The 16097-nt window shown below is 50.2% G+C and overlaps 4 protein-coding genes across 4 annotated transcripts; 1 reads left to right on the plus strand and 3 right to left on the minus strand.

Annotated features, from left to right (window-relative positions):
- Positions 1 to 448: 448 nt before the first annotated feature.
- Positions 449 to 2119, minus strand: NECHADRAFT_95146 (uncharacterized protein; the record flags this gene model as incomplete). Its single annotated transcript, XM_003044472.1, has 6 exons — positions 449 to 476; positions 572 to 1263; positions 1321 to 1398; positions 1452 to 1830; positions 1888 to 2032; positions 2095 to 2119. 6 exons carry the CDS (start codon positions 2117 to 2119, stop codon positions 449 to 451), a joined length of 1347 nt encoding a protein of 448 aa, XP_003044518.1.
- A 990-nt stretch (positions 2120 to 3109) lies between these two features.
- Positions 3110 to 3643, minus strand: NECHADRAFT_83065 (uncharacterized protein; the record flags this gene model as incomplete). The annotated part of the gene is made up of 1 exon (XM_003044473.1): positions 3110 to 3643. The coding sequence occupies one exon, from the start codon at positions 3641 to 3643 to the stop codon at positions 3110 to 3112; it is 534 nt and encodes a 177-aa protein (XP_003044519.1).
- A 915-nt stretch (positions 3644 to 4558) lies between these two features.
- On the minus strand, positions 4559 to 5681 carry NECHADRAFT_83066 (uncharacterized protein; the record flags this gene model as incomplete). Its single annotated transcript, XM_003044474.1, has 3 exons — positions 4559 to 5170; positions 5433 to 5480; positions 5661 to 5681. The coding sequence occupies 3 exons, from the start codon at positions 5679 to 5681 to the stop codon at positions 4559 to 4561; spliced, it is 681 nt and encodes a 226-aa protein (XP_003044520.1).
- Positions 5682 to 11091: 5410 nt separating this feature from the next.
- Positions 11092 to 13402, plus strand: NECHADRAFT_104927 (uncharacterized protein). The gene is made up of 2 exons (XM_003044343.1): positions 11092 to 11492; positions 11607 to 13402. Exons 1-2 carry the CDS (start codon positions 11331 to 11333, stop codon positions 13206 to 13208), a joined length of 1764 nt encoding a protein of 587 aa, XP_003044389.1. The 5' UTR covers positions 11092 to 11330; the 3' UTR covers positions 13209 to 13402.
- Positions 13403 to 16097: the final 2695 nt, after the last annotated feature.

Genomic DNA, 16097 nt, shown 5'->3' on the forward strand with positions numbered 1-16097 from the left:
ATTTCAATACCAATCTCTATTTCTATTTATAGCTAAGAGCTGCCATCTTGTTCCCATCTCGACTTGCACTCCATCCTTCACCAATCGCTTGTAGAGGACGGTTGTGCTCACTTTCATCAGCCAGCTGTGAGAACAAGAAGTTGAGAGTCGTTTTCTATTCTATGAATCTATTAAAATCCTCATGAACCAGAGTGAAAGTGGTCTCTGGCGCATAGCTATTGTGAAAGGCCTACCATTATGAACCATCTTGAGATCTCCTGTGGTGCGGTGGACATACCGCAGACCGAAAATAACTAAGAAAAGAAGACAAAGGGATATTTGGTATAAAATTGAGAAGGGATATTTAAAGAGATATGAATGAAACAATTGATGATAGTCTTGTAGAGAGATCTTGCTTACTTACCCAGCAGATCATCGAAAGCCAAGTACAGTGCTTCCACGCTACAGATCAACCGGAAACTTCCTCCTCAGTGTCTCTCCGTAGGCATGGAAAAGAAAAGGAACAGGCGTGAATGCCAAGACGATGAATCCCAGCACCGAGTTGCCCCATCCAAGATCAAGCTTGTCGTACAATGCGGGAGCAGCCAGATCCAAGAACGCACCAAAGGGGCATCGGATGAGCAAGTTGGCCGCGAGAGCTGATGCAGCTGCTTCAGGTCCAAAGCAGTCCACTAGGTAGAGCTGTCCTGGGACAATGACAAAGAGAGCTCCGACACCGATAAAGAGGGTACCGAGAATTGGAACGATCCAGTGGGTATGGTAGTAGGCGGACCAGCCGTACCAGAAGAAGCCTCCTGGAGTGGTGATTCCCAGCCATTTCATGAGAATGAGCCTATCCTCTGGTTTTGAGCCTCCTTGGTCTGCCTTCATCTTCATGAGCTTATCGCTGGTCTTGGAAAAGGTGAACAGGCCGAGCATCATGCCAATACCAAGGCCGAGGTAGACCAGTCCCGAGATGCCGACGCTAAAGCCATAGGTCCCGGAAAAGACAGAAGTAAAGGTAGTGAAGAGCAAGAAGATCATGCCAAAGATGATACCCGTGTACAGCGACATGAGTAGGACGATAGGTGAGAAGATGAGCATCTTGAGAGGACGGACGATGGCGCGGAGGAGCATCTGCTTTGGCGTCTCGGCTCTGTCAAACTTGGGAACAAGCTTTTCGTTTCCTGTTTCCTTTCGAAGACGTTCAGTCTTGCGGCGTATAAGAACGGCGGCGTTGGTCTCGCCGACAAATGCAACTGTAGCAACAAGGATGACACCAGCCTAGAGCGTCACGTTAGTAAGACGATATCAACTTTAATAAGACTCAGCATGACTTACAACAATCAGGATGAGTCGAAAGGTCCACCGCCAGCCAATATTCTGAGAAACAAATCCGCCAATGATGGGGCCAATGACCTGCGACATGGTTAGCATTAGGTTCAACCTCCGTCCATTCAAACAATACATACAGGACCAATAAGAGGTCCCATGCTAAACAGGGCCATTGCCTTTCCACGCTCGTGAGCAGGATACAGATCAGCAATAGAGCCGCCTCCAACACTCATAGGACCGGAGGCAGCGCAGCCTCCAAGCAAGCGGAAGGCAAGAAACATGCCAGTATTTTTGCTGAAAGCGCATCCAAAGGTGAAACCGATAAACAAGACATGGCAGACATAGTAAATAATGAGACGGCCGTAGAGCTCGGAGAGTGGCGCGAGGAAGAGAGGGCCAATGGCGAAACCCAGTACGTAGAGACTGACAGTTAGTGCGATGACTGTGGAGTTTGTGATGTTGAATTCGGCGGCTAGTTCGTGTGCACCAGGTGCGTACATGGTAGCAGCGAGGTTTCTAGAGCGACCACAGTCAGTGATGCTGTCAGTAGAAAGAGAAGGGGTAAACGCCTACGCATTGAGCGTGAACAAGCTCACAATCACCACTTGAATGACCTTGCTCCTGCTTGGCCAGTTAAGAGGATTATGGGGATCATCTGGGCCGTCCCAGTCGATAATGTTGGGGTTTGTGTCTGGTTCATCAGACACCTTTTCTGCTTCTGCATTTGTCGAGTAGTTTGCAGCCCCCTCGACGTCGTTTCGTGTCAAAGTAGTCTGAGACTTTGTGCTGCCAGCATCTTCCCCATCGGAGGATGGCAGGCCTGGTCTCGCCATGGTGGTTGGTCTGTGATGGGAGGTGGCTAGGTGTGGCACGATAGGTAGTGCTTGCTTGCTTGTCAGATCAGAGCACAGATGCCAAGAAAGAACAAAAAAAGAAGTGGGAGATCTAGATTTAAATGCAACTGATTGTTAGAATTAGGGTGCGTAATTCCTCTTGAAGCCAGGGTGGTGTGTCAGTCTTATACCAGGGGTACCGGGCGTGCGCGAGTCCGACCATCCGATCCTCCGACGTCTTCATCTCAAGAAGCAACATCGTCCGCCAGAGCCTTCTTATCAGCATAGGTGGCGAAATACATGATATTCTTGCTAAACTAACGAATAGTACCCGTGTTATAACCTTCAAAGCCGATACTCCCGGTGTTGACGCTGTTTAAGCGTCGGTGCTTATATAGCTACTATTTGTGGCCGCATCTCCGGTACCAACTAGCATGCATGGCGTCTCAACGGCATCCCTACCTGTTTTCCTCGATACCCCTTGTCTTTATCACAATCATCTGACAAACATTGACTGGGAAGGAAAGCCGTCTCCGACGTCAAATACCGTGACAAGCCAGATGCTGCATGGGACTTCTGGGTCGAGAGAGAGCGATCCCGCGTATTGTTAGACATCACGGAATATCTAATATATCTTATTGGACTGTTATTTAATTGTGAAGGATCATCAACCATGAAAAAATCCATGGGATGGTCAATAGGATGATCGGAAGATCGGAGCATCGGCGCGGAGGATCGTTAAAGTGGGGACAATCATCGGGGATCGGAATGCCGGTCCCGTTGACCAGCGTCTGACAAATCCGGACATCACGCGATGAAGCACCATCATGGCACAGAGAGAGAGATGATAATTTAAAGGATGCAATTGACTGTTGGGACTACCTGGATGAGACAAAATTTCAAGATCAAGTCTATCTAGGGACAAGAAAGCCTGTCAGTTTGTAGCCCCTAAAGCCAGGGAGCTAGTTCTCCTTGCGCTTTGTAAGCTTCTTAGAGATGTTCTTGGTAATACGCTTGTGCATTCGATGGACGCGGTTCAAAGTCTCTGCGTCCTTATCAGGACTGGACATAGGAGGCTGGGTGCAGGTTTCCAGAGCCTTTGCCCGGGTGAGCGGCATGTCTAGGCCGGGACGTGGCAGGGGATCAGCGACGGTCTGACTGGCATCATGAGCATCCTCCAGAGGTTGGTTCGCATATTGGCCTTCGCATATCGACGAATCCTCGGATCTCGCATTGTCATCCTCGTCCTCTCTTGGAGACGAAGTGAGTGCGCTGTGGAAGGACTCAACCGACGAAGTGGTAGACGCCAACTTTAGAGAATACACTGCAATGGTAGAACAGTTTCCAGAAGAGTCAAAGGATTGCCTGTAGCGTATGATGGGAGGGATCAACTCCTCCTTGGTGAGGACTTCCTGTTGCTTGCCATCATGTCCTTCTCCTGCTTCTCCAGACTCGCCCACGCGACTGGCTTGCATATGCTCCTGTTCCATGGCCATCTTTTGTTATTTCTGTTAGTGGCTAGTGTTGATGAAGTGTCTTTTGTGTCGCTGCACCAGGTGAATTGGATGAACACGAATTCTAGCACAGAGAGAGCGCGAAACAGAAAGAGAGAGGACCTCAGCTTTATAATCTGCTCTTCGTGAATAGACACGCGATTGTCTTTGGTCGTGATGTTCTCCTTTTGTGCTTTTGTGGATGCCTCCTTGTTCGTGAACAAAAGTAAGAAGGTCGGTAGATTTCTTTGAGCGTGATCTGGCTACAAAGTATCGATCAACCGTGGCATGGCTCATTTATGACTGAACAAAGCCCTAACGCTGAAGAGACCTGACTCTTGAAACACTTTCCAGAGGACACCAAGGTCGGTCAGGCCGTGTAGTTGCACGACAAGATCTGCATCGACCTGGCCGAGAAATCCCTGTTTATTCTGACACGTTCTGTGAGCTTGTTGTGTACCTGGGATTGTATCAGGATGCTGATCAGTCTTCAGGGAGGCTTGAACGTACCAACATGGATAAGTTGGTATCGCGGGCAAGTAGATCGTCTAGACCATAGCTTGCGGCTACTTGATCAGAGCATGCCAGGGTTAAGAAAGGTAGGGGTGATGCGGGTTTGGGCCACAAAAGAAAGCAGCCGTCCATCAGTATTAACACGCTTCGCTGGTTGTGGTTCGATGCCAATATTATGTATTACAATGCGCTTTCCACCACCACGTCTAGCTAGTGACACTCTGTCCGCACGAATTTCCGTGTTCATGATGATTCACTAGGGGAGCAGTCATCACGGAATCAGATTATCAAAGCTACATCAACCCAATGGCCGTTTAATTCGAGGCTAGATGACTGATACTATCATTAACCTCCACGTCCTGCCTAAGTGTTCATCCAACGCCTCCTCCTTAACTCCCGTTCACTTTAGAAGCATTCGCCGTTCAGAGAAGGGTCAGCCTTGATTCCCTCGACCTTGGCCAGATTAGCCCCAGCGTCCGAATCACTGTCCTCATCTGAGTCGGCATCAAAGTCTGAGTAGACTACCTTATTTGGCTTCATGTCGTCAGAACTGCTGCCACTGTCTTCATGCAGACTCTCGGGGAGCGGCTCTAAATAAAAGGAAGCTCCACCATCTTCATCATCTTCGTAGTCCTCACCTTCGCAATCCTCATTGATAAGATCTTCGCATTGCTGATCTTCATCTTCTTCCACCTCAGACAGTGTCAATTTTGCGCCCAAATCTCTCGCCCGGGCTTCCAAGATGGCCCTGTATTCTGCCAGGTCATCTTCGTCAAAGCCTGGAGGTGCTGCTTCCAACCTGCTTCGAATCTCAGCAAGAAGTTTGCCAGTCTCTTCGAGTTCTCTCCAAATGGTAGCTCGGCGCCTTTGAAGCTCAGCCCCCGACCGCCGATTCTTCGAGGCGAGTTTCGCCACTGACATGAGTTGAGCGTAATTTCCGGGAGGTTGGTGGTCAGTACTCTTACCATCAGCCTGATTCCTGGCATCCGGCTTGTCATTTTCCGGTTTGCTACCAGTCTGTTCACTGGCAGTCTGGCTCAGCTAGGTCTAGTTCTTGTCAGAATCCATGGTGATCTAGGGTTACGCGTTACGGGATCTCGAAGTAGTACCGTTTGTGGTATCAAGAATTTCTCTTCGAGTAGAATTAAAATATCACTTCGCTATCAGTGATGTTCATTCAGGTCTTAAATGGTTTTGCGGGCATTGGCTGAACCGGGGGCTGTTCTCCTGAGGGGTTCTAACAAAATTATGTTCGAAGTCAACCATGTAGTTAGCTTACCCTTTGTTCAGTAGAATTCACACGAAATAGCTTTCGAGCGCCATTATCCTTTGTGTGATTTCTTTATTGGCAGTAGTAAGCTCCAGTTCACAGCCAGTATAGCTGCACAAAGAATATGAGCATAAGGGTGGGGCCTCCGTGACTTGCAGTGCATTCAACTGCGCCAAACGTCATATTCAATATCTATCGTAATGATTCATGCTTTAATGTATATTGTGATTGACTTACAGCGTCAAACGGCGACGGCATCGTGAAGCAAGTTTCAGGTATGGGGACTTGACGCTGCGCGCTTACCACTTGGGGTTTATCAACGCACCTATCTCCTCACAAATCCACGAGATACAGAAATTTTTTCCCATAGCCATGGATCTACAAGAAATTTTACGTATGTGACAAATATTGCGAGCCAGTTTGATAGGGGCGGCATCGTGAATGTTGGCCAAGCGGGTTCGCGATAAGCAAATTTTCCTCGCTTCACCACCACATACGACCATACCCACTGGAGAATTCGGGATCCCGTCCGCTCTCCCATAGATAAGCCAGTGAGGGGCGGATTAGTAGTTGGGTCAGTGATGACTAGCGAATCCCCGCTGTTGTACGTTTTTGCCGTTCCTGTCTCAGGGCAGTTATCTTTTTGGCCCTTGGCTCGAGCCTGCAGCGGTCTCTAGGGCTTCAGTCTCGATATTGCCGTGACAATCAAAGCCTCAGTTAACCCTGCCCATTCTTTTTGCTTGTGCTAGCCGCTTGTTGAGTGCTCTCCGGGCACGAGACGCCCTTGCTCCTGGACGGAGTTGATCAGATTACCTACCCAGCAACCTCTAAAAAGCACAAAGACTAGACTGATATAAAACGCTTTATCAAAGAAAAGGCGCATGTCAACTGTCCCTATGAGCCAAAGCAACCTTGACCAAACGCCCTTGATAGAATGCTATCTACCTAGATAAACAAGCAAGGATGTCGATCCCTTCATCAAAGGGGTTCATCAAAGGGCACCCCGAAGCCTTGGCATCAGCATAGCCAAGGACTATATAGCCTGAATCTCGCCAAACATATCTAGTTTCGCCTTGATTAATGCCTACATTCCGAGCGCAGATCTCCCCGAGATCGGTTGCTCCCGAGATGCGGCTCAAGTGGAGAACCCCTTATGTCTGACACTAGAACCCTTGCCAGGACCGATCATCCATACCGTTTCAAGGCCACGATGTTGCCTCGCTATAAAATAAATGAAACATGAAGATCTCCCGGTGCGCATCAAAGCTTGGCATTTCCCAGTTCCTCATGATTGTGAAGGACTTGCAAATGCAGGCGAGCACCCGGCTGTTTGGGCTCCCACTCTGGAGACTGGAGGGCGCATCTGTTGGGTGCACTAAAACATGACCTTCAACGTTTCAAGCAATATGTGACGAGTTATAACTACTGGCTGGCGAGGCGGTCCCGGCGATGTCAGCACTACTGTATGGAAGGGTTGCACGTGTCATCGTGCCGAAGTTCACACATGCTATCGTAAGATGTATCATTGGGTATCATTGAAACGAATTACGTTTTAGTCAAAATACAATTGACTGAATGAAACTCTATATACCTACATGGAGACTACTGTACGGTATGGATCTTGACGCGCTTTTCGCAGGTACCGGCGTCGAATATTGACCGTCATGCGTCAAGGTTCCCCATGACAGAACATCTTCCAGTTGCCAAATCGTTTTTGTTCTGGGGCTGTACTTGCGTAAGAGAGTTCATATGCATTTAAGTTCCGCAAAATAGCACTTTACCCGGTCTCGTACGTTGCAGTCGTACAAGATACTGGATTGTCAAAACCATCAACGAACCGCATCTCGTTCCTCTTGATTCGTGATCCTCACTTGACTCCGTTCAATTGCCAGCTTGTGCCAAGGATTTGCTACAGTATACTCCGCATCCTAACTTACGTGGCCCCTTGGAGTTACTATATCTGGCATCTGAGGCAGCCCCAGTGTCGATCTGGGTTCGGTGAGCTGCTCCCGCGACGAATCCAAATGAAACAACCAGACAAACCCAAAGAGTGTGCAGACATTGAGAATAGTTTCATCGGGTCATCATTTTAGACCTTGATATGCATCATTAGAAGCGAACGACGTTATGTTGAGGCACCCATTATAATTGTCCAAAGGGAGCCGGCAACAGCTCCGAGGACGACACCACACAATACGAGTTTTCGCACCTCCAACAGGTTTGGGAACTCAAAATAACCCGACGAAACCTTTCCCGTCTTCCGACCCATTTTTCAATGTGACAGCGCCATCTCAGTTGTGGCTGGCGATATTCAGGTGGTATCGAAACTCAATTACTATTATGTGACCGAGATGTCGTTCAGGGGACGACAGTACAATACAGGGCTTTGGGCCATGACTACCAGAGTATGCCCATAGATGTGCAAGACCAGCTTAAGACCCCAGTCTATAGTGGTTCGCAAGATCAAGTAGATCATGTCAGATCGTCACGAGTTATATTGCCACCACTCTTTCCCGTTGGCATCAGTCATGAAGATAGTTCCGATCTTTCTCATGTAAACGTCGAGCGCTTCGTCATTGACATCGCGCTTGCTCCCGCATGCGGGACATTGCTTTTCCGACATTTCGTTCTTCTCGTCGCAAGTGCTGCCGCTGGTGAAAGATTGCTTGCACTTCCAGTACTTGTGATCGTCACGGATCGTTGTAGTGGGGGCGGACTTTGGCATGGCTGCAACACTACTGTAAGTCAAGTGATATTCGGCTGAAGTGTTCCAAGGTTCTGAGGGGTGCAATAGTCTTGCTAAGGGTGTTGAAGAATGTGAGACCGGAAAGCTCCGTACATATAGAGGTGTTGAGTATGTTATTCACGGCAGTTTGGGTCCATATTCGACGGATGAGAGGACCTGTTGTTCGATGATTAGAGAGTGCCTGAAACATTGTAAATGTGCGTGATGACAATGAGATTGTTTGACTACTACAACATGAGAGGGACATTAGGTGTGTAGTTTCAAGTCAGGGTGAACAAGCTCGTGTGCATGCGTGCGTGTCGTCAGAGAGTCACTGTGCATCTGGTAGGAAACTGTGAGGTTTACTTGCGAAATAAAGGATACATTGCGCAACACATGCCAGCTGATTCATCTATAGACGCTTCATTGATCCAGCTTCTTCTATCAACCGTTGCCGGCGATGCCGGAGAACATGTTGAGCCACGTATAGGGTAGCTAGACGCGCTCCTCACATGTGACAATGTGGCGTAGAGTGGGATTCCCGACTCACAGCCACAGCAAAGGATCCGCAAATTCGCAATCAACGGACAACGGTGAATATTTCCATCCCTTAACTATCACGGCCTCAACTGTGAGTCCTCAGCTGAAGCTGCCACTAATCAAACCAAGGAGGGATGACGCCGCTCCGCCGTACTGTAAGGGGCTCTTCCTCAACAGGTGCCCAATTACCGACTTTCCACGTCACAGCTGCCATGTTGAACCGCGTCATAAGCCACCAGATCAGGACCACCAATGAGAAATGCTCGATGAGCTGGTGGCGTCTTGGTTAAGAAGAAAAAAACAAGCCAGAAAATCCAACAGCTGAACGCCACGTCCCAATAGCCACGGATGCGGCACGCCCGCGACGACGCTATCGACGTTGGCTTTGCAAAGGCACCGGCATTCGATAGCGTCAAGAGGATATCGATAATGCCGTGAGCCGGTCGTCGACGTGTTTTTATGGGCAGGCTACATATGGTTGTTGCAGCGGCTGTCTCAGCCAGCCCCTTTCAAGTGCCGTGTTCCGCCCCCTATTGAGAAGGGTAAATGTCCGACAGGATGCATTTATTGCAGTGCAGCGTCTCTTCCCCTGACTATTGAGTAGAGTTTTGTCTCGGTGGATTTCCTACTGCCGCACTGCCGGTGGACCCGTGAAAGCCTCGATCGAAGCTGGGGACGGAGGTACGGCTTAACAATCACCACCCCTGAGAGCTCTCTCCCAGAGGAGTCAGTCGAGGCGCTTAAGCGAAGGGGACTATTGACCCCCTGGTGAACCCCGTTCTGTTCTGGCCCTGAGTGCTATCGAACTCAGCGAGCATCTGGGCCTTGTGCCTGGTCTTGGCATTGTTGGGTCCACGTGGTAGGGCTGCCAGAACTGGGTTCCTGCGCAAAGGGCCGTTTGTAAATTGTGTGCCTGCGCAGCGTAACTCTGTTTTGAGAGTTTGCAGGCCTCTTTTTTGCTCTCATCTTCTCCACTGAGGTCTCGATCATCCCTCCAGACCAGGATCTCGCTGAGCGGAGCAAGGCAACGCTGTGAGAGATTGTCTAGAACCCTCACTCTCACTCAGCCCGGTGCACCCGTGAGCTGCAGGCTCTGCAGGTCGCTATGGTACACAGCCTCGCAGGGCCATCAATCCCTCAACCAACACTGCCTTTAGTGGGGTGATGTTCCTCAGCTGCGCCGTCGCTGCATTGTCCAGAGGCTTACGCCAAGCCTGCAAAACAACCCGTCACCAACACACGCCTGGATTAATGGCTCAAGCCTCATCCGGTCAGATCCCCGTCCCCCGTTTTAGAAGGTGTCCTCACCGAGGAAAAAGAAGGCAAGACACAAATTTAAGCTTAGCATCTCGTGTGTGTGTGGGTGTCGTATCCGATCCTGGGGTTCTTGTTCAACGTTCTGAATGGCTTCATGCTGCAATTAAAGTTATCATGGCTTTTTTGTGGCTACAGCCATGATGCGCAACATTTCGAGATGCCGCATTCCAAGTTTTTTGCAACGGGTATGATCATGATGCATTGGAATTCTTCAATTGCCGATCATTTGTCATTCAACTCTAATAGTCTCCATTTCGCACAGCTTTCCTCATGTTGATCCTTCTGCAACGAAATCCTTTGTGCTGATCCTGACGTATCCATTATTGTGGCATCGCATCGCATCTTCCGCCTTATCATCTCGCAATGGCATCTCTTTTCACGGACAAGGGCCGTCGCACTGGTGACCTCAATATGGGCTAGCTAGACCAGCTATCGTCGCTAAAAATACTGACCCCTGCTCTGCTAGAGTCAGAGTCGGCCGGTGCTTGTCCTGTTTAAAGCCGAAGCCCCAAAGCTTGCCAAAGCTTGGTGCTGGTGCCCGAGGCTTTGCCTAATGCAATGTGACCCTTGGATCTTCAAAAATGCATGTGTCTGCCTGCTCTGTCCCATCGCTGGGGAGCAGTGACAAAAGGGCCGCAGTTTGGATGGTTCCAGTGCATGAGACAACAGGCAGAGGATTCTTGGCCATTTCTTAAGATTCAAGGCAATTGACACAGTAATTCCTTGTCCAGCATGGATCGACGGAGCAAGATGGTGGAGCCTCTTGATTGTCTCTCCAGGCTCTGGATTGGTCGACTCGTAGGTCGCAGATCTCGCCCTGGCCTGGCTCTCAGGTCTGCCAAACGGAGCTCGGCACGGCTCGTATAGATCCTTGACCAAGGCGCCATCGAGACCCGCGGGGCCCTGGAGAGGGTGTGCGAGAGCGACCAGGGGCAGGGGGCGGAGGGGCCGGGGGAAAACCACTCCTTGCCCACAACCAACACAATGTCCACTTTATAGGCTAGACCAATCTGTCAGATCATCATGCCATGTCACTCATTCTTACTTTCCCTTCTCCATGGCCAAGCTAACTGTGCATCTGTGTGTGTGCTCTGGTCTGCAGGTCCCGTTCTAGGCAATGGCCGAATGCTGTCGGCACGTTTAATTAACAGCCATATACCTCCAAGCCTCCATCACCACTTTTTTGGTCTTGCCCGTCCATTCTTGCGTCTTCTTGTCTCTTATTTTCTGCAAGAACCCGTCCATGGTATCGGTCCATTGACGCCACTCTCGCTTCTTGTCTTGGGTGAAGCAGAGAGAGTTTCTCTCACACAGCAGCCGCAGCCATGTGGACCTCTTCGCGGAACACGATATTCAACTTCCTCTTCACCCTCTGCGTGGTCTCTTCCTTCATCATAATCGTCTCTTCTGGTCCTGTTGAGCGAAGAGCGCCTGCTCCGGCCCCGGTACCGGCTCCAGAGGCCGCTCCAGAGGCTGCCCCCGAGCCTGTGCCGAACCCCATTCCAGCACCGGAGCCCATTCCGGAACCCTCGCCGGAGCCTGAGCCCGCCCCCGAACCCGCTCCCAAGCCTGCCGCCAAGCCTGCCGCCAACACGCCCAAGACTTATTCTTACGATGTCGTCATCTACGGCAACACGGTCGCCGCATTGGCTGCTGCCATCCAGACCCTGCGCATGAAGAAGACGGTAGCCATTGTCTGCCCTGGAAGCACCATTGGTGGTCTCACAGCTTCGGGTCTCGGCTGGACAGATGCCAAGGATGGCCGATCCATTGGTGGCATTGCTCGCGAGTTCTACAGCAAGGTCTACAACCACTACCTCAAGACAAGCGCCTGGAAGTACGAGACAAGGGACAACTACATTGGACGAAGGATCGGAGCCCAGCCCGGACCCGCGATCGATACCGGCAAGAAGGTTCAATGGACCTTTGAGCCTAAGGTCGCAGAGTATGTCTGGGAGCAATGGGTCAAGGATGGCAAGATCCTCATCTACCGCAACCAGCAGATCGACCGTTCTCCCAAGAGCGTCAAGTACAGCGGTACCAAGATCCAGTCCTTCAAGACCCTTGATGGAACCACCTTTGCCGGCAAGATGTTTATCGACGCCGGCTACGAGGGTGATCTGATGGAATCTGCTGGCATTCCCTTCCGCACTGGACGTGAGAGCCGGACCGACTACAACGAGGGCGCTGCTGGTGTCTACGTCAATTCCAAGAACAGACTTACCAATATCGACCCGTACAACAAGAAGGGTGACCCTAGCAGTGGTTTGATCGGCGGCATCCAGCGAGTCATCAAGGATCCCGTTGCCGTTAGCGGCGAGGGCGATCCTTACCGTCTGCAGTCCTACAACTACCGTCTCGCCCTCACCAAGATGCCCGACAACCAGATCCCCTTTGTCAAGCCTGCTGGATACAACGAGACCGACTATGAAATCCTCTTCCGATACATCGAGGAGGGAGGCTACAGGGGCCCTTTCTTCACCAGCCAGCTCATGCCCAACCTCAAGACCGACTCCAACGCCCAGGGCCAGGTTAGCACGGATTTGATCGGCGGCAACTTTGACCATGATTCCAACTATGCATTGGACTCTTACGCGCAGCGAGCCGCCACCGTCAAGAAGCACAAGCTGTGGACCCAGGGTTTCCTCTGGACCCTGGCTAACCACCCTCGCGTCCCCGAGAGCGTCCGCAAGGATTATAGCGCCTGGGGCTTGGCCAAGGACGAGTTTGTCAAGAATGGCAACTGGCCTTATGAGATGTATATCCGTGAGGCTCGACGCATGCACGGCGCCTACACAATGGCGCAATCCAATGTCCAGAAGCCTGTTGCCTTTGAGGAGGACTCTATCATTGGCATGGGCTCCTACTTCCTCGACGTGCACGCGGTCGAGCGTGTCCTCGTCGATGGTAAAATCTACGACGAGGGCTGGGTACACATTACAACCAGCAGACCCTTCCCTATCCCTTTGAACTCCATCATCACCAACTCAAGCATTGCCACGAATTTCCTCAACCCTGTCACCATGAGTGCCACACACATTGCCTACTCGGCCATCCGCATGGAGCCTTGCTACATGGTGATGGGCCAGAGCGCAGCCACAGCAGCCGTCCTGGCCATCGAGCAGGGCGTCAGCATCCAAAACGTCGACCGTGCCAAGCTCACGGCGCGTCTCAATGCAGACAAGCAGGTTTTAACTCTTTAGGCCACGTCTTGAATATTCCTGTCTGTCGAGCCTGGGTAATTTCTCTTGCTATTGGAGTTTGGTGTTTGGTAACTTGACGTGGCCTGAACCAGTTGATAATATACCACTTGTCTTTTCTAGCATAGAGGCCATATTTATCATAGAGTACATGAATTACTGAGACCATTAAGAGTCCACCTGCCTTTGTCCCTCCTACCATATGATCATGAGAATAACCTGTGTCGAGGCATCACATTTACAACTACTGCATTATTCAACTGCCAATCAAGGCTGGAGATGTTGTCTAAGACTGAGAAATAACAATCTCGTATTCGCACTCTATCTCAAACACCGATAAATTATCCTCAAAGCTTAAGCTGGGCTAAATTACTGACATATCCACCATAATTGGCCATGTTTGGGATCTGGGGTGGAAATGCCTGCAGGGGTCATCTCACCCTGGTCATTCAGCAACCAACACTCGCTCGCTACAACATATTTTACGCATAATAAGCCCGAATGGCGAGACATTTTCATGACCAACACTTCAGGTGGCCAGAGGCGAAGAGAATAAGCCGAGGCATGCGCCCCAACCTGCCCCATCCCCCCTCAAGACTGCACACCAAGCGAGATTATAACAACCTTCGGTTACAGGTTGCACTTTGCGACAGAACGATGCATGCAGTGCAGCGCAGCCGGGCAACAAAAAAGTGGCTGTGGGAAGAATCTGCAACCCTGTCAACCAATGACCGACGTGCACGTTCAGAACAACCCTACAGAGCCAAGACTCGCTAACAAAAGGTAGCTTAATAGCAAAGCCCATAACATGTGTTGGTTGGTGACAAGACGAGGCAGAAATTGAAGAGTGCATGATTTATAATTATGCCGACGGGCCGGTGTGAGAATGGCGGTGTCACAACCAACGCAACGTAGCGGGTTGATGCAGTTGTGGCAACCACTGAAAGTTGGTTTGACTGATGTTTGGTGCATCCTGCGAGAAGATGCATTGTTGATCTTTCCGTCGATCAGCGGAGGTGCCAAGGCAAATATCCGAGAGGCGCTTCACGGTAACTATGCATGTTTCATGGCTTGTTGTCTTTCCAATGAGAGTAGACGGTGGCTGAATGAGGCCACTCTGCATACATCCTGCTGGTCGACTTTGAGGGCAAAGTTGGCTCAAGCTGAAGAAAAGTGGGCGGTTGGCAAAAGGTCATTCAAGATCTTGGCGGTTCCAGTTATACCCGCCCTGAGAGGAAAAGGGAACAAGATTATGATAAATGAGTTGTCAACTCCCAGAGTTGTCTTTGGCATCAAACCCGAGCGTGCCGAGCGCGTCAATCCAACTTACTTGGCGAGTCACCACATAACCAATCCTAATCTCGATGAGGATCACAGCACAAGATAGGCTGTAGATAGTATTATGGCGCGCCTGACACCGTAAGCTGACAGTCTCCCGCTTCGGCTGTCAGACAGAAATTGGTGACGCACTAGACTGAACATCGTAGGGTGGATGGTCGGTGCCGATGGCCCTGGTTGTCTGACATTAAGATTTCCCTGCTGACAGGAGACACTAAAATGATGCCATGAAAATGTTTCATCATTCGTGGAGAAATATAATGCAACGTCAAGTAGATATAGCCTTGGATTAGACACGATCTTGATGCCCACCCGGAAGGCTCTATCAAAACGTGGACATCACCCTAGCCTTGTTAAATACTTGAACATGATTCGACAAGTAGGAAGCATTGTTCTGCAAGGCATGGGAGAAGCCCTCAAACATTAGGTAGGACATGGTGCTTGCCATGGTCGATGAACTAACCCCCTTAGCAAACATGATAGCAAGAGACAGGCATCAACCCCCGTGGCTCCTGTGCACCAAGATGTCTAATTGTATACTAATAGCTCATACGAGCGTGGCGAAACTTGAGCGGTTCAATCTAATCCTCCGTCAAACGCAAAAGTCGTAGAACTGCTTGCTCAGCTGGAGCCCCCCCTTGAGGGTCTATTTTGAGATTTGCACCCAACAAAGCCAAGCCAGCGTAAAATCTCAGCCCTGAATTCAGAATGATACTAGTTGTGTCTAAGGAGCAGTCTTGACTTTAGCAGATTCCTTGTTTGAAACCGTAGCCTGGACAGTAGATCTTGGAACGGATGGCACTGACGCGTCCCAAACAGAACCTCGCCGAGGCCGTAGAAGTCAGGGCAGGTTTATATCCCTTTACTCATATGTATATGTAGTAGTGTTTACTTTGGACGTGAGGCACTGAGCCATCTGTCTCCCGAAATCTTCTGCCAGGCCGGCTTTGTGCACACCACTGTTGTCGGTGTTCCCGGACCGCAACATCTGGATGCCTTTGAGAATATCAAGAGACAGTAAAGATCGTATTTAGTGAGCTGCATATTTTTCGAGCTTACCGGAAGGCACGGGATGCCTCCAGAAAGTCTAAGAGAACAACCGTGAGGCATCTGTTCCAGAGAAATGGTTGGGTTTTGGTTGCTCCAGAAGTCTGGCTCCCGCACTTTCTCTGCTCAGGAGCCACCGAAGAAGAAGAGGAAGTCAAGGACATAATTTATTAGCCCAAATGTCTCCAATCGTTCATAAATATCCTAGATTCTGCCTTCGTGGACGGCGAGTGTTGTCAACTTGGCGCCAAGCTGGCATTGGCGTGAACCACCTGATGATCTGTTTGCAGTTTTGATAGCGTATAATTACATCACTAGAACGGACAATTTCGCTAAGTGCAACGTATCCCGGTAGGTACCTGATACTCCAAGCCAACCATCCGCTGACCAGATACGTTCTGGGTGCAGTGTCTTCAGCTGAAACTGTAGTGCCTGGGGCATAGCGAGAATATCATGGGTAGTGTATCGTAATTTAGGACGCAGTCGGCATCCTATGCCGCATTGGGG

This window comes from Fusarium vanettenii (genome assembly GCF_000151355.1).
Source record: "Fusarium vanettenii 77-13-4 chromosome 7 genomic scaffold NECHAsca_22_chr7_11_0, whole genome shotgun sequence".
Taxonomy (NCBI): Eukaryota; Fungi; Ascomycota; class Sordariomycetes; order Hypocreales; family Nectriaceae; genus Fusarium; species Fusarium vanettenii.